This window comes from Balaenoptera musculus, chromosome 9 (assembly GCF_009873245.2).
Source record: "Balaenoptera musculus isolate JJ_BM4_2016_0621 chromosome 9, mBalMus1.pri.v3, whole genome shotgun sequence".
Classification (NCBI taxonomy): domain Eukaryota; kingdom Metazoa; phylum Chordata; class Mammalia; order Artiodactyla; family Balaenopteridae; genus Balaenoptera; species Balaenoptera musculus.
In genome coordinates, this window is record NC_045793.1 from 42,096,783 (window position 1) to 42,123,369 (window position 26,587).

At 43.1% G+C, this 26,587-nt stretch overlaps 1 protein-coding gene across 6 annotated transcripts in view; it reads left to right on the top strand.

Moving 5' to 3' along the window:
- The window catches only part of AOAH (acyloxyacyl hydrolase), a 177,583-nt gene that overhangs the window by 133,405 nt on the left and 17,591 nt on the right, over positions 1–26,587 (top strand). For all 6 annotated transcript variants that reach the window (XM_036864537.1, XM_036864542.1, XM_036864543.1 and 3 more), the window contains 6 exons: positions 7,709–7,745; positions 8,458–8,532; positions 18,182–18,354; positions 24,861–24,919; positions 25,002–25,061; positions 26,361–26,457. In XM_036864537.1, coding sequence (XP_036720432.1) covers positions 7,709–7,745; positions 8,458–8,532; positions 18,182–18,354; positions 24,861–24,919; positions 25,002–25,061; positions 26,361–26,457 — 501 coding nt within the window. The remainder of the gene's footprint in view (positions 1–7,708; positions 7,746–8,457; positions 8,533–18,181; positions 18,355–24,860; positions 24,920–25,001; positions 25,062–26,360; positions 26,458–26,587) is intronic.

Consider the following 26,587-nt stretch of genomic DNA (forward strand, 5'->3'; position numbering starts at 1 on the left):
CTTAAACTAACTGAGCAACTGCTACTGTATTCTTGCCTCTATTCAGTCATAACCTGAATTACATCATGAAGAAACATAAGACAAACCCAAATTGAAGACATTCTATAAAATAATTGGCCAGTACCCTTCAAAAGTGTCAAGGTCATGAGAGACAAAGAAGGACTAAGGAATCAGCCCAGATTAAATGAGGCTAAACAGACATGAAACTAAACACATGTGACCCTGAATTGGATCCTGGCCCTGGTCATTAATGGGGCAATAGTGAAATATGAATGAGGTCTTTAGTGTAGACAACATATTGTACCAATGTGAATTTCCTGATTTTGATCATTGCACTATGATTATGAAAGATGTTCGCATTTAAGGAATCTGGATGAAAAGGTATGTGCAAACCTTTGTTCTATTTTTGCAACTTTTTGTAAATTATTGAGTTTTGGAAATTATTTTAACTTTTTGGAAATCATTTCAAAATGAAAATGTTAAGACAATTTTTTCTAAAGGCACAGAGTATTAGAAGAAGCAAAGAAGTCACCTTTGCCAAACAGAAATAGGCCCTCAATAAATATCTAATGAACCCAACCACTGGGTAGAATATTTCCTCTCAACCCAAGATGTTGACAGGAGATAACAGAAATTACTTATAACAAAACAACTAGGACATTTCTGTTTGGGAGCCATGATCCAGTGTGGTTACAACAACAAAGAAAGACTTTAATACCGATTTTTGAGATGCTTGATCTAAAAGGCAAATGCTTACAGGGCTACAGGCATCAAAACTTGTTATCTCTCTCAAAGACCAAAAGTATCTCCAAGATACAATGTTTAATTATAATAGAAACTTTTGAAAGAGAAACATTTCGGTGTGACACATTTTATACAGAGGGACACATTTCCCTCCTTTTATCAGAGGACATCATTCCAATTTTTAATACTTTCTGGAATTCCAAAGAATCATTAAAGAATGGAGACATTCTGATTCCAATGGGACTATTTCTTAGGATTTATTTATGCAGCCCTTCCTGGCTTCTGCTTGTTCCATGCGACTCATCCAAGTAGGAGCAAGGCATCTGACAATGATTATAATATGAAGAGTGTATGCTTTCTATTCTTCTGTTAGATCAAGATTTTCATCCTGTACCTCTTGAATCAGCACACCTGCAGAGGGCAAATTCAGAAGCAAATATCTTACACTTTTGTATGTAATTGTCAATGGCAAGGGCTCCTGAAGTCCTAAGGGGTCTCCTTTCAATCGATCCCTTTTGTTTAGGACTTGAGATAAAGGACATCATAAGGAAAGCTCACTGCTACTTGTGTTGATAGTTTAAAGGAACTTGCCGGGGTTTTGTCAGTTTCAGAGCCTCCTGGGAGGTGCCTTTTACCTCTGGTCTTCTCTTTTACTTCCCTTCCTCTCATTTTCCATTTGATTTTGCCCCACCACTCCCTCTCTTTCCTCTCCAATATTGCAATAGCTCCTAGAAACAGAAGGGTGAACAAGGCAAAGTCCCTGCCTTCAAGGAGATCATAAGTAAACAGAAAAGAGAGACAAAGAAGGAAACAATTATGGTTCTTGTAAAATAAATAGAGGTAGGTTGAGGCCTCTGGAGATAAGAGACACAGCTCTGCCTGGAGAAGGAGTGGAAAACTTCAGAGAAGATACATTTGAGCAGAGAGCCTTGCAGAAAAAAATAGCAATCCAAAAACCATGGGGAGATTGTGACTCAGTGCATAGATGCTCCAAGGGCAAAATATCTTTAGGGAAGAAGAAGAGAGAAGTTCAGCATGGCTGAAGGATACTTGTGAAATTATGTCAAGTTTTGAGACCAGGAGGTAGATTAGAGCTGCTCTGGGAAGGCTGTTATATTCTTTTAAAAAATGTATGTTTGGGGGAATCATTTATCTAGTTTGTCACAGAAATTCAGAACCACACTTGTGAATCTGAAAGCTTTTTCGGTAGTAGAAGCACCATCAGAAATTGCCACAACAAACAGTTATTAAGTTTTGTATTAGTCTATTAGTCTATTGTATTAGTGTATTAGTCAATGTATTAGTCTGAATATTTCTGCTTATTGCAAGCAAAGATTTTTAGAGAAAAAAAGGAATTTAAATTTCTCATGGCTGATTTTTTAACTGGATTACACAAATCGCACTCTTCAAAATGCTTCCTAAATTTATAAGCAAAATCTGTATTATTTGAAATCTAATTAGAGTTAAATGGCATTATTAGATTGATTTTAGGTCAATGTATGACACCACATTTTTCATGAACTATTTATACTCTCTATAATGCATTTGGTTCCTGGTTCCGGGTATAATGGAGTAAGCAGACTCCACGCTGTCTGTCCCACTGAATGCAGCTATAAAACCTGGACAGAAGATACGGAAAAGGTATTGGAGGACGCTGGAAAGAAAATAGTAGCCGACGGAAGAAGCAAACCAGAATGAGCAGTACAGCCAAACCAGCAGTTGGCATTTTGTTGTCCTCTGATATCTCCCAACCTAGACTCAATGCTGCCCCAAACCCAGAAGTGGACAGAGGCATGGAGAGATGGCATCAGAAGAAACCTTCTAGTTCTCACTCTAGAAGTGGGAAAGGGGTCTCTTTGCAGTGACAGGGCAGCAGTGAGGAAGTGTCTAGAATTCTGGGTGGGGGGACAGTCTCTCCAGTTAGAAGAGCTGTGCTCCCAGGAGGGTGGGGCAAATCCCCTATTGCTTATTTTCTCACTCTGTCCTCTCATCTCTAGTTAATTTGTGAGACGTGCACAGGAGAGTGGGGGAAAGAAAGTTGGGGCTTAAGGACCAAAGAGGGGAGCCCAAGGAACTAGAAAGGGACCGTGGACCTCCTAGAGAGGGAGGAGCTTGGGAAAGCAACCCCGGAAAGTTGTGTGTGAACTCCTGGGCTTCCTCTTGAGCTGCACATGCACAGATCTGATCCTTAACTGCATACCAAAGACTTTGAGACCTCAACTTGGACATAGACCACTGCCCAGGTCCCAGAATGGCCACTCAGTGGCACAGACATGAGACAAATCAGAATAACACTACAGAGGCTTTGAGAGTGGAACTGACATTGAAATCATACCCTCCCAGAAGGCTAGTTAGAACTTGCCACCTGAACCAAACTGGGTGGATTGCCTAATAAGACAAAAGTATAAGGCTCAGAGTCTTATAATATCCAAGATGCCCAGGATAAAATCCAAAATTACTCAGCATATAAGGAACCAGAAAAATCTCAACTCACATGGGAAAAGAAAACCAACAGATGTCAGATGTTGGAACTATCTGACAAAAATTTTATAGCAGTGGTTGCAAAATGCACCTCGTAGTCCTTTTTACAGGTTCTCATGTAAGAACTAGATCTTATAATTCACATATTCTCATTTAAGAACTGAAATAATCTGTTTCAGTCATTACTAATGGCTAGTAATTGGTACCTGAAATGGGTTACTAGCTGAGATGCTGATTGCTAGCTGTTAGACCTTGAGCAAGCCTCTTTCCCTCTCTGGGCCTCATCTGTAAAGTGGGCTACCTGATCACATACTCTCAAAGGTCCCACCTAGCGCTGATGCTCTAAGACTTTGCACTCGACGTCTACGGAGTGCCAAGAGGCAGAGTTATAAGACTAGTGATGCTGAAGCCTGAGGGCCCCTCACTTGCCTGGTAACCACATGGATTTGTAAAATTTACCAACTTGAGATATTTAACCACAATTGATTAAGACTTGTGTCTCTTTGCACTCTGGCTTCTCTTTGTGTCAGGTCTCATTTTTGTGTTTTGTGTTCTTTTCCTTAAAGAGGGTCCTCCAAATTATATAATCTTCAGAACCCAAAACCTGGATCTGCCCCTGTCCTATTCAGAGAATTATAACAAGGATGGCATTAAACTAGAGATCTGTTTCTGAGTCGTGTCTAGAAAGCATCAGATATTTTATTGGGAATTAGTTGCCAAGTTCTTCTCTTAGGACTTCAAGAGAAGAAGCACCTATTTTTCTTTCAGTGCTCAGCTTAATACCACTTCTTCAGGGCTTCTCAGAATCCCTAACACTTGATGTTCATTACTTATGAATAACTCTAAGCCTCACAAAAACAGGGACCATATCTTTTCTATTGACTGATGTGTCCCCAGCATCTATTACAATGCCTGGCACATAGTAAGTACTCCATAAATGTTGCTGAGTGAATTAACTTAAGAAGACCTATCATACTTATACTTAAATATACCCCATGAAGAAGTTGAGACTGAGCACTTACTCTGGGCCAGGCACAAAAACAAAAAATTACAGGCTTTTTAGAAGACCGTTAAGAGTGTCTTACCAGTTGATTCAAATGTCCAGAATATGAAGCACTTGCTGCTGTGGTCAGCACTGATCCAGCAGTGGGAATGTAAGCTGAAATTTACTCATGAAAGACAATCAGTGCTGAGATTATGGGAAACCCTTCTTTCCTTGCAATGCACTATGCCTTATTTAAAAGGGACTGAATGAGCCAGAATTCAGACTTTTGTGGCCAATAAGGACTCTATTCTTTTCTTAACTGGGGACAGGTAGATTCTCCATTGTACCACCTTGACAAATAAATTAAATGTCCCTATTTCAGAGTCAAAACTTTTCCATTTCTCTGAACTATTATTGTAGAGACCAGGTATGGACCTCTTAAGGGTAGCACCAGTTCTTCAAATGCTCACCTTGTTTTGCCTCATCCCACAGGCTAGAAGCTATCTTTCTCTCCTGCTTACATCTTCCTGTTCCAACTACTTTATTAAGTATTTTCTGTAATAGTAGCAGCAGCCGCAACAAAATCAGCAGCCGAGAGGAAGTCTATACACAGGAGGAGAGAGAAAAGAGAGCTTGGGTGGGAGAGAGACAGCAAATGATGATGGGGCTGGCAAAGGAATAGCAGAATGACAGGAAAGGGGGACTAAGAAGAGAAAGTGACATGGGAATTACATAAACTCATTACATAATCTCATAAAACTGAGATTTCCAAAAGGAAATGGAAATCGTGGAAGGTGCCACAACTCTGGAGCAAAGAAAATTCTGTGCTCCTGTTATAAACACCCACCAGAAAAAATAAACATTTGGGTAAGGAAGAGTGGGCACTTCCTCTCTCCTTGGGTGGATGTCTGTGATTGCTACTTTTAAATCCACCGCAAGTCGTTGCCATTGGCCTGCCGTCTTTGCCCTTAGCAGCAGAGGGATGTAGGGATGTGGGTCCAGAGAGGGGCTGCCCATGTGGCCTGCCATGACAGGTTTCCATTTCCATTTTCCTCAAGCTCTGTGGGTGCTCTACACCTCACATTCCCAGCTGTACTCTGGATAATGAGGAAAATTATTGGCCTGACCTGGTCCTTTAATTTTTTTTCCCACACATGGCTTGAGCTTTCATTAGTTTTCAGTTCTCATTAAGAGAAAAATCAAAGAGTGAGAATTAAACACCTCCCGATTTATTAGTTTACTGAAAATGGGAAGATGAGAGTCCTGGGACTGGCACTGGATGAAGGGCCCAGACGATGAGATGAGTGAGCCATCGTAGGCTCCCAATGGCTGCCCTCCTTCTCTTCCCTCTTGGGAGCAAGAGGGAGTCATCTCACACCCAGAAATACTTTGAGTCTCTATGTTTATGACTCGGTGTTGTGAAATCTGGCACCGTCTCTGAGCCGAGATAATAGGCTCAAATCACATTGAGTTTTCTGGGTTTGGTTGCATTAAACCTTTCACCAGTGCTCGGTTATGTGTCTAACCCCACAGATGCTAATCCTCAGGTATAGAGGCTGTGTCCAACTCATCTGCTAATTCCCTACTATGTGCAAGGCACACAGCAAGTGCTCAACAAATGAATGGAGAAGGTGAATGAATGCGTGCATGCTGAGATGAAATGACTGCCCTTAATTTGTATGTCTGTGTGCATATTTAATACTACCCCGCCTCACTACAAAAAGGAAACAAAGACAGTATGATGATTCCTAAAAAAAAATAACCATAGCATTACCATATGGTCCAACAATTTCAGTTACCTAAAAAGTAGGGACTCAGACAGATACTTGCACACCAATGTTCATAGCAGCATATTCACGATAACAAAATGTAGAAACAACCCAAATGCCCATCAGCAGATGAATGGATAAACAAAATGTGGTATGTACATACAATGGAATATTATTCAGTCTTTAAAAGGAAGGAAATTCTGACACATGCTGCAAATGGATGCACTTTAAAAACATTATGCTAAATGAAATAAGCCAGACACAAAAAGGCGAATATGGTATGATTCCACCTATATGAGGTACCCAGAATAGTTACATTTATACCAACAGAAAGTAGAATGGTGCTATCAGAGGCTGTGGGAGGGGTATTCTCTAATGGATACAGGGCTTCAATTTGGGATGACGGAAAAATTCTGGAGATGGGTAGTGGTGATGTTTGCACAACAATATGGATGTATGGATACTTAACGCCACTGAATCGCACACTCAAAATGGGTTAAAATGGTTACGTTTATGTGTTGTATATTTTACCACAATAAGAGAGGAAATAAAGCAATATTCATTTATCGTACTAACATTCCTGAATCAGCCAAGAGAACATCAGTGCTGCCCATAGAGCTTGCATCCAGCTGTATGTGGAGAAGGAGGCAGTCCCTGCATGGTGACACGGTTTTGAGGGGACATGGGCCACCACGCTCCTCATGGGCGCGCACTGCCCTTTTTCCCACGTGGATCTGCAGGAACACCCACTGGCCTTCCCCCCAAGCTTCCAAGGCTGGAAGTTACAGGAAAATCTTCTTTGCCGCTTGAATTGTACCACCCATCTGAGGATTACCCACTAATTGCTGCAGACTATCTTCCAAGGGACAAAGAAACAGTAAACCTATTTGGGTTCACCCTTTCTAGACACCCAGTCTAGAGAAGCACCGTCACACAAGGAACCAGAGCTCAGCCTCACAGAAAGGACTGAGTTTGAATTGCAGCTCTCTGAATGATTAGTTGTGTGGCTATGGGCAAGTCACTTTAAGCGAGCTTCAGTTTCCTCATCTATAAAATGGGAATACTACTATGCCTACCTCGTACAGTGGTGCTAAGTTCTAAATGAACTAATAATATAAGTGCTTAACAGAGTGTCTACAATAAAATGAGTATTCAATAAATATAATTTTCATATAGGAGATGCATGACAGGTGGTAACAAGGGTGGGGGAAGGATGGTTATGCATGTCACTACAGGAACTGGAATATTTCAACTCTACAATCTAAACCTTGCGCAGGCCAGCCAGTCAGGAGGAGCCCCAGGAGTGAGTAGGAATACTGGCAGGCAATTAAATGGGCATTTCTAGGGAGATGGGCAGTTCTCAGATAATCCTTTTTACTGTACCTCTCATCCCTCAACTCATTCCTTAATCTTTGGGTAGTTTCTGTCTTTGCTGATAGATTTATACCTTTTTCTCACATCTACTAGAAAGTGCACCCATTCATGCTTAGGAAATGTCTTGAAACCTGTGAATCTAAAAATCTTAGGATTATGTTAATTATAATGCCAAGCAAATAGAAGACCCATTAAGGAGAGTTGCAGGATGAAGTCATTCCCATCAGCATGATGGTTTGGATGACCTTTGAGTGTACAGTGATACTTCTTCCATGATTTCAGTCAATCAATCAAACTCTCATACTGATTGTGCTGAATTGAACTTACTAACTTTAATTATTTTCTTAATTTTAAGGTGCATCTTCCCAAAGCCTGGAGAGATTTATAGAAAGGTAAGTGGAAGAGGGAGGGATATAAGAAGTTGCTTTTAAGTTAGGTTTCTATTTTGAAAAATGAATAAAAACTCTCTGTTGTTACCCAGTAACCACTTATACTGAGCATCCATAATTTGTTAGTCACTTTCCATACACTGGGAAGTTGTCACTTCTTGGGCCAGTGACCATAGGAAGTGATTAATTTACATGTGTCCATAAAAATGCATACAAAGTGGGTAAAACTTAGGTCTGGCCAAAGTATTGTTTCTTAATCCTGCTTTATGAACAAGAAAACAATTTTGTGCTTGTATTGGACTTAAAGTTCAGAAGCAAGGCCTTGGGTGTCCAGAATAGAAACCTTGATAAACCCTTGATTTTTCAAAGTTGACCACAGGTCCACAGCTGTAATAATGTCCTACACGTCTGGACACAAGTAACTCAGATAACTCACCTGTGTTTATTCATGACAAATTCTGTGAAAGATGCTATAAAGATGGTAGTGTGTCCCCCTACGGGAGACTTCAATCTACTCTTTTAGTTCTATGCATTTATGTGGTCTTTTCCTAATGGAAAAGTGGGTTAAAATTTATAGAGAAGAAGAGGGGAAATGGGAATGGTGATACTGGAATGAAAGAAAAATAGCAAAATGTTACCAAGAGGATGGTCATACAAAGATTCACAGCTAGGCTTCCAAGTGTTTGACATTCAGAGTCCATCTACGGGTTCTCAGTTTGTCTAGGAACCAGCTGTTGGACCAACCAGCCATTGTCATATACGCCATGATTGGAAATGATGTCTGCAAGAGGTGAGTTACTGAGAAAGGTTTGGGAAATTCTTTGACTCTGAGTTTCCCTGCCCTCTCAACTCAATCCACTCCATTACAGTATCCTGCTGCGGAACTGAATTTCCCTATCTTAGCAAGTCCTAGACACATGTGAAATCAACAAAACCAAGCTGCAAAGCAGAAAGACTTTAAGAATATCTGACCCATTAATTCTTTGCTCTGATTCATAACAAAGGAGTGTGTCATGATCAACTCTGAGTTATACCACAAGAAATATGTTAGTGCTAATCAAAAATCCAAGATTGAGAGTCATGGCTTTTTAAATAAAATAAGGCAAAATCACAGCTATCTCATAAGAACAGCATCCTCACTCATATTCTGATTTACTCACCCACGTGGTCGAGACAGCATAGACTGGGAACTTTGCAAAGAAACTGCGCATAATTCACAGCCAATCCTATTTATGCCCACGGCCCATCGTAAGAAAGTAGTTTTGCTAAACTGCTAATATCAGTAGTGATTTCAAAATGTTGAATGCCTTCAGTCCCCCACAACATTTTGGAAGGCTTCTCGAAGTCTGTGCATACCCCTAAGAATATGCCGCACATGTGAATGCCATCTGTCCTGTGATCATGGCCAAAAAGAAAAAAAAAAAAAAGGTGAGATCAGATCTAAAACAACTCCCCAGTCGCCACCCACCCATCATTTTAGTAAAACAGAAAAGCAAAGCCAAGAGAGGTGACATGACTTGCCCAATTAATCGACTGATGGCAGAGCTGGACTCCAGCCCCAGAGGTGCTAGAAGCAGGCCACCCTGTTCAGTGCCCACCTTTTGCTTTCTCGTACTTCACTCACCAAGTTTCTAAGCCTGTGCTAAAAACATGGTTCCATATTATGAACGTGTGTTTGCCCTCATGGATACCTCCATGAGAGCTCCAGAACTCTTATGGTGAAGGAGGTGTAGACCTAAATGGTGAAGTGAGTTCAGGCAGGAGATACCACACTGTGATCCAAAGATACTGATATGCCCTGCCTTGGCAGCCCCTAGACTGGTTTACCACTGTCCGCAGAACCCCAAGCCTGCCAAGGCTACATGCTGGGGACCCAAGGTAGCTCTGTAATGACCCACCTGGAACTCTCCAGTAAATAGCAAACACCCCCAAAACCTTCCATGAGCCAAGAGCCACACCACTCTCTATATCAGGTCATCCCCACAGCAGCCCTAAGAAGCAAATGTGATTGTCCCATTTTACAAATGAGGAAATTGAGGTTCAGCAAGGTTAGGTAAGGAACTTGCTTCTGCTGCTATTGAGCAGCAAAGCTGAGAGCCCAACTGGGTTCTCTGACTAAATTCTGTACTCTTTCTACAGTCCACACTTGCCTTATTTGCTTTCTTTTATGAATTCACTTTTAAAGGTACGTATTGACCACCTATGAAATGCCAAGCTGTGTGCCTGGCTCTGGGGTATGATGGCAAAGAGGCCACCGTCCCTGACTTCAAGGAGCTTATGGAAGGAGAAGAAATGAGCTTCAACCCCCAGTCCCATCACAAAACAGAACAAACCTATGATCAGATCAGCCAGTGCCCCTCCAACCTCTGGATCCTGTCCCGCTGGAGGGGACAGAGAACAAGCTGGTTATACTGCGTAAAAAACACTGCTGAAAGAGTCTTTTAGTCCAAGAGTCCCAAATCCCTGAAACTGCATTTTTTCAGCAGAAGCTGTACACGCAGGGGCCCCTCCAGCCCAGTCCTGCTCTTCCTTTTCCAAGGAGCCAAAGGGCAGGCAGACATCAGCCAGAGACCCATGCCAGCCTCTCTCCCCGCCGGGGATCCGGGCAGAGAAACAGCAAGCATTTGGGTGAAAGAATGGAGTTGGCAGTGTGGGATGTCCCCACGATGCCCACTTTGCAACGTCCTGTGGAGGGGTTAGAAAAATAAAGACAGATGGCAAGTATACCTCCCCATCTGCCAGAATGTCGAGGTGGAGGAGATTACCCCAAATGAGCAAAGTGATTTCATAAAAGCTCAAGCCAGCAACGAATTGCATAAGTCCATCCTGAAAAAAACTTTTAGGATATTTGCTTGACTTTTCTTTTCTCTTTTTTTTTTACGATGCTAGATTTTACCAAAATAATGCAGCTATGTGCTTCTTTCTCAATTCTCTAAACTAATGTAGATAATAAATACTTGTTAAATGAATGAAGGTCATGATTGCAAGATAGCTTTTAGCATCAGGAATTCAAGAAGAAAGACAAAATAGACAAACCTAGCTTTCTTGTTGTACCTCTACTCAATTTGGCCTAAGCTAACCCAACTTCCTTGGGCTTTTCCTATCATTGCCTTCAAAAGCTATAGAATGTGAGTGATACAGAAGGAGAAAAATTCCTGGAAATAGGGCAAGTATGAGTGAGCTACAGCAGCGGAGGCTTGGGTAGCAAGGGCAGCAGTGAGAAATGGGAATGGCCTCAAGAATCTCAAGTCATAAAGGGTGATGACAAACCTTCCCCAATATCCGATTACAACATCCCTGAAAAGAACATTGTAATTACTGGAAATGTGATTAAAAAAAAAAAAATAGAAGCATCTAACACTAGCCACAGAAATGGACATGGTTCCATTTTTTATAGTGGACCTAGACATTATAAACTGAACATTTTTCACCTAATGGAGAGAGCCAGGGCCGCCCTACAGAGGTTGTCTGTGTCGCCGGCTCCCAAGTGTTTTTCTGCAATGCCGATGTTTCAGATGTCACCTAGGACAGCTGGTCGGCACTGCATTAAGAGGAAGCAGTCAAGATGCTGATAGATCTCAGACTCCAAGGAGCCTGAACTGCCAGGAAACAATCCATTCTATCCAGTCAAGGGTAGAAAACCAGCAGAGAAGGGAATGGATAGAACTCCCGCTGCTCAGAGGAGCCTTCTCTCCCAGCGTCCTCAGTGAAGGTGTGGGTAGCCAAGGGAATAATGAGTTTCTCTACCAGCCAGCATGTTCCAGGCCATATCCTCTTTTAGGGGACCCAGGATCTCTATGCATCGGGTAATGTGGGCCCATTGAGACCCCACCCCATTCCCAGGCTATGTCAAGATGCCTCCTCAAGGAGGTTGGGTGGGAGGTCAATAATGTGATTACAACTGGGGGGCCTGAAGCAAAGGGCTACCTCTATTACCTGGATGCTTCAAAAATACGAAAGCTAGCTGTGAGTGAAATCTGAGCACTCAACCACAGCAAGTCTCTGGGCTTTCACTCTGGTTCTGGGCAACGTTTTCTGCAGAGGCTGTTTGCCTTCTTCCTTGAGAGGGGGGCACCCCTGCCATCGGCCATCAGTGAAACCTGGCTGGAACACCTGCCATGGTAATGAAATGATCGCGTCTGGCCCTGCACCCAAGTCATGAGGCTTACCTTGCATGATCAGGCACGATTCATTAGGACAGGGACCGACTCTGAGCCACCCCAAAGGCGAGGCTCTCTATCTGTTCCAAGCCCACCACGTGTTCCTGACGTGTGAGAGCGTGGTGCTGGGCACCACCTTCTCTCCCATTATTTTCCTGGAATGAGCGTCACGTCTCTCAGCCTGTCTTTCATGGTTCTCCCCTGTAAGCCCTGCACCCTCAACCCCTCTCCTCTCCAGGACTGACCGGCACGAGCTCACCGGTGTGTGAGGAAGGGTGCAGGGCACTCCCGCGGCAGGCAAACGCGGGATGGCAAAGTGAACCTAATATGGGCTCCAGAGCACCTGCGTGAAGAGGTTTCGACACTTCCAGCTCAGCCCATTCAGCCTTTGACAGCAGGGAAGGCCTAGGAGGTGTTTCCCAAACCACTGGGACTCTTTGGTCCCGAAATACTAGTGCTAAGTCCCCTCAAAAATCACCGGAGGAGGAAGAGGACACAGATCAAATGGTGTTGAGAATTTTTCAGGGACAGGGTCAGAGGGACCATCTATGGCATCCAGAGGAGATGACCCACCACCTGTCACTCAGACCCTTTTGCCCTTGCCTCAACTAAGAATTGGTTAATTTTGCTATACACACTACAGGGTTTACCTGGCAACGCGCGTATGTAAATTATCCAGCTGTACGTGAGGGAGCAAAGGTGACTGGAGAATGTTCCAGCAGAAACACCAAGGCTTCCATTCTTCTTTTTTTTTTTTTATTTAACTTTTTATTTTATATTGGACTATAGCCGATTAACAATGTTGTGATAGTTTCAGGTGCACAGCAAAGCAACTCAGCCATACATATACATGTAACCATTCTCCCCCAAACTCCCCTCCCATCCAGGCTTCTGCATAACATTGAGCAGAGTTCCCTGTGCTATACAGTAGGTCCTTGTTGGTTATCCTTTTTAAATATAGCAGTGCATACATGTCAGTCCCAAACTCCCTAACCATCCCTGCCTTCCACCCGGGAACCAGAAGTTCATTCTTTAAGCCTGTGTGTCTGTTTCTGTTTTGTAAATATGCTCATTTGTATCATTTCTTTTTAGATTCCACATATAAGCGATATCATAGGATATTTCTCTTTCTCTGTCTGACTTACTTTACTCAGTATGACAATCTCTAGGTCCATCCATGTTGCTGCAAATGACATTATCTCATTCTTTTTATGGCTGAGTAATATTCCATTGTATATCTGTACCACATCTTCTTTATCCATTCCTCTGTCGATGGACATTTATGTTGCTTCCATGTCTTGGCTATTGTAAACAGTGCTTCAATGAACACTGGGGTGCATGTATCCTATTGGACCATGTTTTTCTCTGGATATATACCAAGGCTTACGTTCTGATTTCACTTAGCAATTAGCCATTTTGGTTATACTTGCTTAATTTGTGAGGTGCCCTTTCATAAATGCAAATTAGCTGAGATTCTTTGTTTATCATCAGGGTTGTGTCTCTAACTAAAAAATAATCATTAAGTAGGGAGTATGGGAGAGTTTGCTCCATCTTAACTCATCTTGCCTTTAGGTGGCTGGAGAGTCTTAGCTCAGCATCATTGCTTTGTGCCAAAGAGTTGTTGTATCAGCAGAAGAAAAAAAACCAAAAAACCCTGAGATGCCAAGGCAAAAGTTAATAGCTGTGCATTCTAGCTTTACCAATGACAGAAGACAGGATATAGACACCCAACTTGCTTTGTTTCACCCCTGCTGTCACACTCCAAACACACAGTGAAGATAAAACCTGGTTACTCTGAACCTCGTTCTCCTGGTCTGAACAAACGCACAAGGCAGCCTGAATCCCCTTCACAAACTGGGGTCCTTCTAGGGCTTCTGTGCCTCTGCACATCAAGCCAAAGCCTTAACCAACCTTTGGCCCCTAGTAGGTCGGCAACCTATTCTCAAATCCTTCTGAGTGCTTTTTATGCAGGCTGGAGAGCTTTTTATTCATAAAGTCATATAATTTTTCCCAAAGTAATGAAAAACATGAATATAGCATTTTATTCTACATGCTGGGGTTTTGTAAAATGGGACAGCTCTTTCTCTTTCCTCCTATCTCTCTTTTTCTCTCTCAGAAAGTCCAAGGAACTCATGACCCAGCGTAGAAGCACATACACCAACCACACCGAACGCCCCAAACGTCAGACTCGCTCCATCTTTTCCTCTGTGCAGCGACATATTGCTTCTCACAACCTGGCCCGTGTGACCTTCACACCCATGGTCAGCCTGTCACCCTCTGGACAGCAACAACGTGAAAAGTCATTTTATATCACTAAGTGAAATAGGTGGAGGGGAAATGACATAAAATACAATGTTTTCTGCCCCTCCCATTAATATTTAGCTTTCTTCCTCATTTTAGAAAGAATAAAAATGATATGAGAACCCCTTTCATTTTGACTGTTTCTCTGATTACAAAATAACGTCTGTTGTGAGAAGTTCAAATAATACAGGTCTAGGACGTGAAAGTTTCTCCAGAATCACTCCCTACCACCCCACCACCACTGCTTAGAGCTAACCAATGGAGATGTTTCCTGTATTTGCAGCCAGATTTTTCCTATGTAAGTTCTAATTTACAGACTGATTAATATTCATTGAAATGAAATAATATTATGCTCACTGCTCTGTAATTTGTTCTTTTCACTCAACAATACTTTTTAGCAGTCTTTTCCATGCTAAGAAATACAGATTATTCTTTAAAAAAAAATTTGTTTTATTGAGGTGAAATTCACATAATGTAAAATTAAGCATTTTAAAGTGAACGATTCAGTAGCATTGAGTACATTCAGAGTGTTGTGCAACCATCACCTATATCTAGTTACTTCATTCTTTTTAATGGCTGTATAGAGGTTTACTGCATGGATCTACTATAATTTATATAGCCAGGCTTTTTAGCTTTTCCCAATTTTATTCTATTCCAAGAAATGTTGTCATACTTGTATGTACATTTTTGCACATTTGTGGAAATGTTATGATAGGACAACTTCCCGAAAGAGAAATGTCAAGGTCAAAAGTTAAGCCAACTTCAAATTTTGACACATTCTGAAAATTTCCTTCCAAAATGACAACACCAATTTCCATTTAGGAGCAGCTCCCTTAAAAGTGACAATAGTGGATACCCCTAGGGGCTTCTTTCTGTCTCCTCTTCCCATGTCTCTTGTGTCTCGGGTCCAGCTTGTGAGTAATGAACTTACTTTTTCTGGCTTGGCAGCTGTATCAAACTCCCTAGGGCTGCAGTGACAAAATATCACAAACTGGGTGAGTTCAAACAACAAAAGTTTATTCTTTCACAGTGTTGGAGGCTAGAAGTCCAAAATCAAGGTGCCAGCAGGGCCATGCTCCCTCTGAAGTGTCTAGGGGAAATCATTCCTGTCTTTTCATCCTTCTGGTGGCTCCCTGCAATTCTCAGCATTCCTTGGCTTGTGGCAGCATAACTTCAATTTCCACTTCCAGCTTCACATGGCCTTCTTCCCTATGTGTGTGGGTCTCTCCTCTTCTTAAAAGGACACTAGTCATTGTATTTAAGGCCCAACCTAATCCAGTATGACCTCATCTTAACTGATTACATCTGCAGAGACCCTGTTTCCACATAAGGTCACATTCTGAGGGATGCTATTCAATCCACTCCAGGATCATTAGGTAAATCTGGAATTTTAAGGACTTAAAATAGAAAATAACTTATAGCATGATTCCATTAGGTTAACAACAGGCAGTTTAAAGCCTAAAGAGAATTCTATTTTCAACTCCCAGGTTAATGCAGGTTAGTATCTTAATTCAAATTTGATATGTTCCTGAAGGCTTGTACAAAAGTCAACGGTGCAAAAAATGAACAATAATAGACTTACATATTAAAGCCAAAAAATATTCTAGAATCCCTATTTATACCTTGCCTTTTTTTTCCTGTATTTACATTTATTGATTCAATCCTTTAATCATTTATTCAACACATAGTTACTACATGCAATGTTCTGTTCCAAGCACTAGAAATACAGCAATGAGCAAAACAAAATCCCTGCCTACATGGAGTGTAGTTTACCTACTACAACTACTAGTATAGTTCACAGTACTGAGCATTTGGCCAGGTAGCAGTTTCAAAAATAAAGAAAATGGGTAACATGAGGTGTGGTCATCTACAAACACTGGCATTAACACTTCATCCTGTCCTGGGAGAAGCAAAAGAAATGAGACATAGGGAAGAGCAGACAGTAGAGGGTCTCAGTGCTAAGCCACAGAGTTTGAATTTCATTCTGTAGTAGATAAGAATCACCAAAGTGTTTTTTTTTTGTTTTTTTTTTTTTTTTTATTTTTATTTTTTTTTTTTTTTTTTTTTTTTTGGTCTTCGTTTCTGTGCGAGGGCTTTCTCTGCTTGTGGCAAGTGGGGGCCTCTCTTCATCGCGGTGCGCGGGCCTCTCACTGTCGCGGCCTCTCTTGTTGCAGAGCACAGGCTCCAGACGCGCAGGCTCAGTAGTTGTGGCTCACGGGCCTAGTCGCTCCGCGGCATGTGGGATCTTCCCAGACCAGGGCTCGAACCCGTGTCCCCTGCATTGGCAGGCAGACTCTCAACCACTGCGCCACCAGGGAAGCCCCAAAGTGTTTTTTAATGGCAGGGAAGGAAGAAAGGTTGTGTTAAACAATTCAATAGAAAGTACGTTAGTATTATGTTAAACTTGCCAGTCACTTAGGTTCTGGGCTTCATCATTGCCCTCTGAAATGCTATTATGTAAATTAATTAGCCACTCCTTAGTTTTCTTTATTCCCTTAAACCTTTTTTTGTTTTTTGAATTTTATTTTATTTATTTATTTTTTATACAGCAGGTTCTTATTAGTTATCTATTTTATACATATTAGTGTATATATGTCAATCCCAATCTCCCAATTCATCCCACCACCACCATCACCACCCCCGCTTTCCCCCCTTGGTGTCCATACGTTTGTTCGCTACATCTGTGTCTCTATTTCTGCCCTGCAAAGTGGTTCATCTATCCCATTTTTCTAGATTCCACATATATGTGTTAATATATGATATTTGTTTTTCTCTTTCTGACTTACTTCACTCTGTATGACAGTCTCCAGTTGTATACCTTGCCTTTTAAAGATAACAAGAAAGAAAGGAGGAAGGAAGGAAGGAAGGAATGAAGGGGAAAGGAAAGGAGGAAGGAAGAAAGGAAGGAAGGATGAAAGGAAGGAAGGAAGGAAGGAAGGGAGGGACATTTAAATGGAACTTTCAATGATGTATTTCTAGTATTTTGTACAACCCTCACTTTTGTTCTTTTCCAAACCAAATGAAAATAAGACAACCAGCTTAAATTCAGTAAATGTCTAATTGAAGCTAAAGATTTGCTACTTTCACTTATGATTTACATCTTGGTCTTAAATTCTTTGATTTTAGGACCGTGCTATTATAACTACTTTCAGCACTTCCTTTTTCTGTTTTCACTAAGTTTATGGAACAAGAAGATAAAAATATAATTTAAAATTTCACATATCCTCTATAGAGCACACGCACTTCTATATAGAAAAAGGCAGTGATGCAAATTGGAATTATCTGTTGACAGATATTGTTGCAGGGGTATAGCCTGGAATAGCAGTCTATCAGGAAATTCATGAAAGTTCAAATTCATTGTAGAACAGAAAGATGTAATGTGGACACATAATGTCACTTCATTTCTCAGTGAAATTTCATTTCCCTGACTGTTATATATGTGAAAAGTTTTAAAGACCAAGTTGCAGAGCTCAAAGTATCAAACAAATAATAAGCAATACCAGACCCCTTTGATTCTATTAACTGTATGTAACAGTCAGGATAGGTGAAATTATGCTGCAGGAACAAACAGCCCCTAAAATCTTAGTAGCATAAAGCAATAAATATTTATTCACTCACACTACATGGTCCATCAGGGATCACCATGGAGCTCTGTTCCAGGACTCAGACTGGTGAAGCAGCTGCTTTCTAGAACATTGCCCAGACTCATGGCAAAGAGAAAGGGCATCCTGGAGGCTCTCATACAACCAAACATGACACATGTCACTTCTGCTCACAACTCATAGGCCAGACCAGTCAATGGCCCACCCAACCACAAGGGAGTCCAGAAACCAGAAATATTTTGCAATAACACCAATAACTATTGTGTGTGTGTATGTGTGTGTGTGTGTGTGTGTGTGTGTTTTGGGGGTGGGTCTTATATTTGCATGCATTTATCCTATAATATACTAAGATATTTTCTGTGTCTTTTGTGAACAGGAAGATTGATCCCGTCCCAGACATGACCACTCCTGAAAAATTGTACTCAAAGGTCATGCAGACTCTGCAGTATCTAGATTCCCACCTGCCAAATGGCAGCCATGTGATTTTATACGGCTTACCAGATGGAACCTTTCTCTGGGATAATTTGCACAGCAGATATCATCCTCTCGGTATCAGTTTGAAGATGTTTTTACTCTTTAACAATGTCAATGTATTCGTAGTTCAAATATATGTAGTTCAAACCATATAGGAATACACCTAAAATGCCACCAGAACGGTGAAGGGAAGAGCACCCAGGTACAGGATCTAAAGGTCAGTATCCAAAGGTGGCCAGAACCAGATGCAAAGTCAGAAAGGGCAGATGTATTTGGCAAAGAATTAGGACAAACTGAAAGGTAAGAGTTTAAAACCCCTTCACTGAAGGTGAAATCTAGAAGGAGCCAATGAAGCCCAAACAAGAGATAGGAAGGAGACAAAGGGAAGGATTTCTCCAAACCTCAGTGGCGAGTGCCCCCTAGTGGCCAGGATTCTAATGACATCTGTGCACCCTGGTGGCCAGTTGGAGTTCTGTAGAACAGGGTCCTCCAGAGGGCTTGCTCCCTGCTTCTACACTCTCTTGGAGTCCTTGGCTCTGAAATGTTTTAAAGTTCCAAGAAATTTCTAATAGAATCCCTAGCATGCCAGATGCTTCACAAACATTGTGAAAGTAGTAGTAATTCACCTTGGGAAGGGCTGCCATGCTGATCCTTAAAACAATTCTGTGAGATAAATGTTTCTATTTATTCTATTTGATAGATGAAAAAACTAAGGCTCAGAGAAGTTGTGTAGCTTGCCAAATGTTGCACAGCTTATTGTATATGCAAGCTGGGTGTAGCAGGGCTCTCCTTCTGTGTTTCAGGGAAGAATGTCCTTCCAAAAATACTTATTATATGCCAGGCACTGTTCTAGGCACTGTGTAACCATCAGTGAACATAATAGTCAAAAATCTCTGCCAACATAGGCTTATGTTACTGTGGGAGAAAGACTCCAAAAGTCAGAGGATGATAAGTGTTACTACAGAAAATTAAGCAGGGAGGGAGTATGGGGAGTGCTGGCCTCAGGCCTCTCTGACAGGCATCTACAAGGAGGGGCCTGGGGCCCATCCCCTCAGCCCCATATCGACAGCACCTGTGCCAGTCTCTCATGGAAAGGGGCTGCCCTTTCCCTGGTATTGCCATAGCCACCTCCTTAGACCAGCCCAAGCGACAGTGCCCAGGTGCTACAGTGTCCTGGAGGTCCAAGCAGTTCCTTATGAGTCAGGTGAGCAGTTCAGAGGGGGAAGACCTGAAACGCCTTCCTTTGTGCCCTCCTTAGTGGGTAGAGGTGGAGAGCTTTCCCTTGCATACGTAACATCCTTGTGTCTTTTCAATCCCCTCTTGTCCTCCTCCTGTAGTTCCTGTTTAAGCCAACCTCCCTACCAGCTCCCTCAGGAAGTTCCACACCACCCCACATAAGAAAAGAGCAGGGACCCTTTAACCAGCTCTCAAAGGGCTCTGACCCCTTCATTGGGGTCCCTTCACTGGGGAACAATGGAACATGTCCACATTCCAGGCTCCCCACCAATGAGACTGAAGTCATTTTCCTCTTGAATTATGAAATGTGCCACAAATGTTATTATTCCAAGGAAACACTGTCCAGACTCTTATGAGGAAAGCATGTTCCTGCTATTCACACGGCTTTGACCACGCCCTTTAGAAATGATAACATGATCACACAGTGAACTTGACTCCATTCTGGGCTGCCTTGGACATGTGAAGGAAAACCACTTGGGCTGATAATGTCTCTTTGAGCCATTTGTGGATGAAAAGTTCAGTTCCCCCAACAGATGTTCTCAGATTCCTAGATTTCTCCCATGCTAAGAAATGCTGGGGGAAGGGAAGTTGGGAGCAGGGGAGATGTGCTCCCAATTTACTCTGTCACACCAATAGGGACTTGACTTTGGGTTTTCTGACTTTAAATCCCATTCCCTTTCCATGAACTGCGGTTAGACTGCCTCCATAAATTTTCTCAGATATGCCAGGCCGTTCCCTTGACTCAACCATAGTATGTAAAACTGACTCCACGTAATTTGGAAGAGAGCAAGGAAAGGAAAAAGGTGATTGATCAGGGGACTCATCCATCGCTTGGTGGATTCTCTTGGCCAGTGGTTCCCATCCAGGGGCAACCCACCCGCCCATTATCATATCACCCCTGGAGATGGAGTGCTACTAGCATCCAAGGGGTAGAATCCAGGAATGTTCCTAAACATCCTACAATGCACAGGACAGCCCCCCACGACCGAGAATGTCTATAGCACCAAGGTTGAGAAACCCTGCTCTAGGCTTTGCGTTATCCTCAGATGGCCTCCCTCCAGCCGCTGATCTAGACAAGCACTTCACAGCACAAGAGCAAAAGGTGGAACAAGTGTGTTCGATATGAACAACTCTAGTTTGGGGGTAGGGGGAATCCAATTAGGGAGAAAGTTCTAACCACCTAAAATTTGTTTAATGTTTTTCAGTTACTATTCACATCCTAAATTATCCCTGCTGCCTGGTTGCCATGGGAAATAAATCATAAATTCCTCAACGAAGCATCAGGGTCCTTCCTAAACAGACTGGGGAAGTAGGTGGGATTTACCCAGCGTCCTCATTCCTCCTCTGACAGACTCCTAACTCACATAAGATGAGAAGCTTGAACAGGGGGCTGCTGCCCTCTCATTGTCTCCATTCTGCCCCTGCTCCACATCCAATCTTTGAATCTTCGTTCCCACAGACAGGAACCGGCAGTGAAGCAGGTTAATGCTAGCTCAGCCTCAAGGCTTGGTTGCTTTGCCCAGGTTAGGGTGGATCTCATCTTAATCAATAGCCACACACCTGAGTCTGATTCCTGGGGCACTGTGCTAAGGGTGGTGCAAGCAAATAAAAGGGGTTTTCCATTTATTCTGCCTTTGAGCCAAGAAACATGATGATGCTAATCTGTAGACTTGACTTTAGCCCCCCCTTAAGGATTAGGAAAGAGGCCAGGGAGCAAAAGGGGTCGGGGGAGAAGCCCTGAGTCAGTGATTACATTCTCTGCTGCCTCAGTAAACAGGTGGGAATTCAGCCTGACTATTCAGGAAAGAGAAGGTTAAATGCCACAGCATCAGATCTGCAGGTAGTGGAGGCCCAGAACAAGAATCGGTGTCTTGCTGACTCCTGCTGGGGAGGAAGGGGCTAGCATCATTCCTCTTAGCCTTGTCTGTGAGTCACGACACAGTCACTGCCTGACTGCCAAGGGCTGTGACAGTCCCACAGGCTCTACCAGCAGTTAAAATTCCTGGTGAGAATGTTTTGTCTTTTTGAGAAATTACCAGAAAGTAAGTCTCACACATTAGGATTATGCATTCATAGATCTTTCAAGAAAGTTTATGTTTGACCAGGGATGAGTCGTCTCAGGCACAGTCTATGAGGAAGGCAATCTTTCCATTAATATGTCTGAGATAACTATTACGTGCTTTGAGGGTAAAAATGAAGCTAAGATGAAGTCCTTGTCCTCTAAGGAAAGGACAATAGTATGTAGATCCTGACAGTGAAATTACCGAGGGCCAATGACACTTTTCTAAGCCATATGCATTCAGGGAGCTATCCAAAGGCTTAGACTATGATCAAGAAATCTGGGAGTGCTGGCTACAAATAAGTCTGCAAGTCAGCCTTCCTTGAAGGGCCTCTGCCACAAAATATCCGCAATAACTCCATTTTGTCCCAATTACTCTTAAACTTGAAACCTAATGTATTTTAAAATACCTTGTGGTATACCTTCAGTTTTATTACTGGCTTCCTCCCTGTCTAAATTAATGTGGTTTTACCAAGGTTTAATACACTCAGATGGTATTTCATGAAGGTGTGGCTGATCTTTGTTAGTACTAAGCTCTTACGGTAGCTAAATTTTCAATTGTGGTCCCAGCATTAAATAAATGCCAAAGACTCTGCGCTAAAGAACATACACATGACTGAGACTCGAGCTGCTACTATAGGAGCTGGGGTAGGTCCCTTTGATCTTCAGAGGGAGCATATGGTATCAACTGAGCCAACCCACAGGCTCCCGCCCCTTACACACGCAAACACACACACACACACACACACACACACACACACACACACACACACACACACACACACACACACACACACACACACACTGATGGTTCCTGGCCACTGTGGGACCACCCTCTGCCCCTGTCCTGGGCATTCATGACCACCTTTCTTCACCAGACTCACTTTCTAACCAGGGAGTCCCAGACACCACCTCTGTGCACGTAGGTACAACATGTAGGTAGGATCAGTCTTTATACCAGGGCTTCTCGATATGGAAGAATACCATTAAAGTAACAAGGATAAAAAGTCATACATAAAAAGAAAGAGCGAATAACTAACTGACAGTTCCAATCAGTGGAGAAAAGCATAAGAACTGTTTTCCCTCTTCATCATAAACCCATCACAAGCACTCCCAGCCAACCTTCCACAGGACCAGCCCCAGAGACACCCTGACCTTTAATAGGCAGAAATACCAGAGAGAAGGGAAACCAACCCATTATACCTTTCCCAGTTTTCTTCTAACTACAGCTAATGTGTGCTTATCCTGTCCACAGACCCAACTACTCACCTAAGAATTTCCCCTCCATCAACCTGGTCCAATTAGAGCCAGTGCCAGAATAGCAAGGACATGAAGGGGAGGGAACAGGGATTGGTCCAGAAGGAGGATACGCCTTGTGGTCTCATCCTAACGTGTTCTGGGACCTCAGCAGTAAGACAGTGGGAAGAGGGGAGTAAGCTGGGATGCAACAAGGCTATGGCTCAGCTTAGGCCCCAAAGGGGAGCCAGCAGATGAGTTTCCAGCATCCAGGAGCAGGATAAACTCCAGTCCCCCTGGATACCAGAGCAGTCCAGTCTTGCAGATGGGGAGGGAGAGGGTGCAGGAGTGTTACTTATGGTCAGGCATGAGGTGCCACCTCCAGCAGGTTGAAGAGACTTCATCCACTGGGCGGGGAAAAGAGAGAGGCCACCAGGTGAGAGTCAGGGCCAAGCAGGGTGTCAGGGCCCCAGCCAAGCTCCCTAAGGTTTATTACAAGGCCCCCCATCCCAACAGAGAAACAAGATGGCAGAGGGAAGGCTGCCGCTCAGCAGGGGGCGAGAGCCAAGTCCTCCGGGCACGTGGAGGATTGAGGGTGGGGAACGCAGGTTGAAGGTGTCAGTCACTGCAGCTGGGCTGGACTGAGACAGGCAGCGACACATACACAAAGGAGGCAAATTACAAAAGCACCCACCAAAAAGAGAAATAGAGGGAAAGCAGCCTCTGTGATGGAAAGCAGGATCTTGGAGAAAGACGGATCATGGAGCTCAGGGCTCCATGTGGAGCCCATAAAATGAAAGTGAAGACAGAAGCCAGTGGCTTGGGATTCATCTAAAATGTGAAAATGCAGACACCTTTGGAGCACAGAGAAGACCCAGCATGTCACTATGACTTTAATGGCGATAATGAGCCTGCGGTTTTCCAGTCCTGGGATTCACTCACCCACACAGAGAGATAATATATTTTTCCTCTATGACAAGAAAATTGAATCTATCTTTCAGTCTAACTGATCTGAGGTGTAAGTGAAAAATAAGACTGTGTTCTATCACCTTCGATCTTTCTCTTCGCTCCGAGATAGGCCCTATTATTTTCCTTTATTTTTTCAAGCGTGAGAGGAGTGTTAATGGATAAGACATCAGTCATTCACCCCTGAGATTTGGGAGAACCTGGATCTTGTGTCTCAGCCACAGCATGAAACTTGAATTGCCTCGGTTCAGGGGTGGGGCGCGCGATATGGTAGAAGGGGTGGTGGTGGGAGGTGAGAAGGGAGAATAAATAACGCCCCCAGATTCTGGGTCTACAACTGATATTTGGAAAGGCTCTGCATGAACTCACATTTGGCGCTTACCACTTCATGCGTATGTACTTCTTGAACCTGCACCAAAAAAATAGAGCCTGTCTACTAAAGACAGCTCAAATAAGATAACCCCTGGGTCATGAAGGGATATAACGTGCTAGCCTCCCCAGTCCGATGGTCACACAAGCACTTGTGGAAAACTTCAGTTCACCTAACTGCAGGACAGTGCATGGTCAGACCGTCAGACCCTCCAGAGTCCCACCAGGTCCTCAGCATGGGATAATCCGGTCAGACCTGAGTGCTTCATAAACACAAAAGGAGGAGGATTTGGTCAACTCCCACCTTGAATGCTCCCTGGACCCCACAGGGACTTGGCATTTCATACCATTGCCAGGAGAAAGCCACTGCTCTGCCAGCTCCTTTGTTAGTGGTGTTCTGGTCCATACGGTGCCCTGAATCCCTCTACTGGGAACCAGATAAGGTCAGGCCCCTCACACCTTGCCCTAGCCCGTGTGAAGAGCTCGAGATAGGAGTAAACTCCTTGGGGCCGCTCCCCAACCCCAGGTCTGAATTTCTAGGAGGCTCAGAAAGAAGGAAAGCACAGGCATCTTCAAGAGCAACACCGAATGCAAAGCCAGGGCAGGTCCCTGGAGGCGCCAGCCTTCTGCAAGAGAGGCAGGCTCACCCACCAGGGTCCCTAGGTGGCTGCTATATCTGAGTGCATGCAACACGCCAGACCTCTCTGTTTTCCAGGCCAGCTGAACAAGGACGTGACCTACGCGCATTTCTACTCCTTCCTGAACTGTCTCCAGGTGAGCTCACACTGACTTGTTCCAAAGCTGTGTTCCCACAACCAGCACTATTCTTCTGTAATCAATGTTTTCCTGCTCTCAGGTCAGCCCCTGCCACAGCTGGATGTCTTCCAATAAGACGCTCCGGACTCTCACTTCAGAGGTAGGGCTGTCGCAGGCCCTTTGATACCGTCTTTGATCATTCTCTCCCTGTGTTTGCTGCAGGGTTTGCACTGGGGATGGGATTTTGGCAGGGTGACGGCCTCCAAGCTGGTGAATAAAAGAAACAAACTCCCGGATGCTTGAGGAGCCAAGAGAATGTGGGGGTGCCCTGTCTCCCGCTTCTGCCTCGCTGAGTCTGTGGTCCTTGCTGTGTTTCTCCATCACTGTCTCTATGTGTGCCTGTCTCTCTTGTACACACACATGCGTGTACACACACAAACACACACACGCCTTTGAAAGCTGGTCCTAGGCATATTTGTAGAGTCAGAGAAGTGACCAAGGCTAGGTGTACGCAGGGCTGGAATTCTCCCAAGGTAGGGGAGGACCAGGTGCCCCAGAGCCTTCCTTTCTTCTCTGAGAAAGGTTCCCACATTTCTTTCACAGATGGTAAATAATTTCTTGGTAAGGAATTTGGTAAACATTTTTTACAAGGGAAATATATTTCAATTTTTAAAAAAACCTTGGAAAATGTAAAAAGTACAAAAAAACAAAACCAAAAATCACTCAAAATCCCACCACCCAAAATTAATATGTATGTATGTCTTTCCAATATTATTTTCATAGATAGTTATTTTGGGGGTTTTGCCTACATAGTATCAGAACACACATATTGTCTTGTACCTTCTGATGTTTATAATGATTCCTCCACATCATAATTTTGTAATCATTTTAGAAAATAGATCATATGAATGTACCATGATTTATTTCATCCCTTGGTGTTGGACATATGGATTGTTTCTAATTTCTCACTATGATAGATAGTGTTGTGATGAAGCTTTGTATATAGGAAGATGTATGTCTTTGTGTACCATGTCCATTTCCTTAAGACAAATTCCTAGAAAATTATTGGGTCAAAGAGTACGTCATGTTTAATGGTTGGATCCCTATCACCAAATTGCTCTCTAGAAAGGTTAAACAAATTGACATTCTCAATCACGTATCCCATGGCAATACTCTTTATTATCATGATTGTTCATCTTCTCTTTGCCAAACCCATGGGGAGAAAGTGGTATCTTAATACTTTAGTTTGCACTGATTTTGTTCCTAATGAATTTTAACAGTTTTGTATGCTCATTGGCCATTTGTGCATGAATGGAATTTAATATGCAGAGCTGCTCTCTGCTGATGACTTGCAGTCGGGGTGGGATGGGGACTATTGATTTCTTTGTTCTGCATGAATTTTCTCCCTAAAGCCCAAGTCTAGGTTTCATGAAATTCTCCCTGTTTCCTTTGTATTCAGAGAGCAGAACAACTCTCCAATACGCTGAAAAATATTGCAACCAGCCAGAAATTTACAAACTTCAATCTTTTCTACGTGGATTTTGACTTCCAAGAAAGTAAGTCTTGCTTGGTTTAGGTATTGACACAAGACAGAAGCAGCAGCTACCATTTAGAGCCTGCCTGGGCAAGGCGTTTGTTTACAAGCCAACAGGCAGTATATTGGGCAGGGTCGCTTCTGCCCATTCT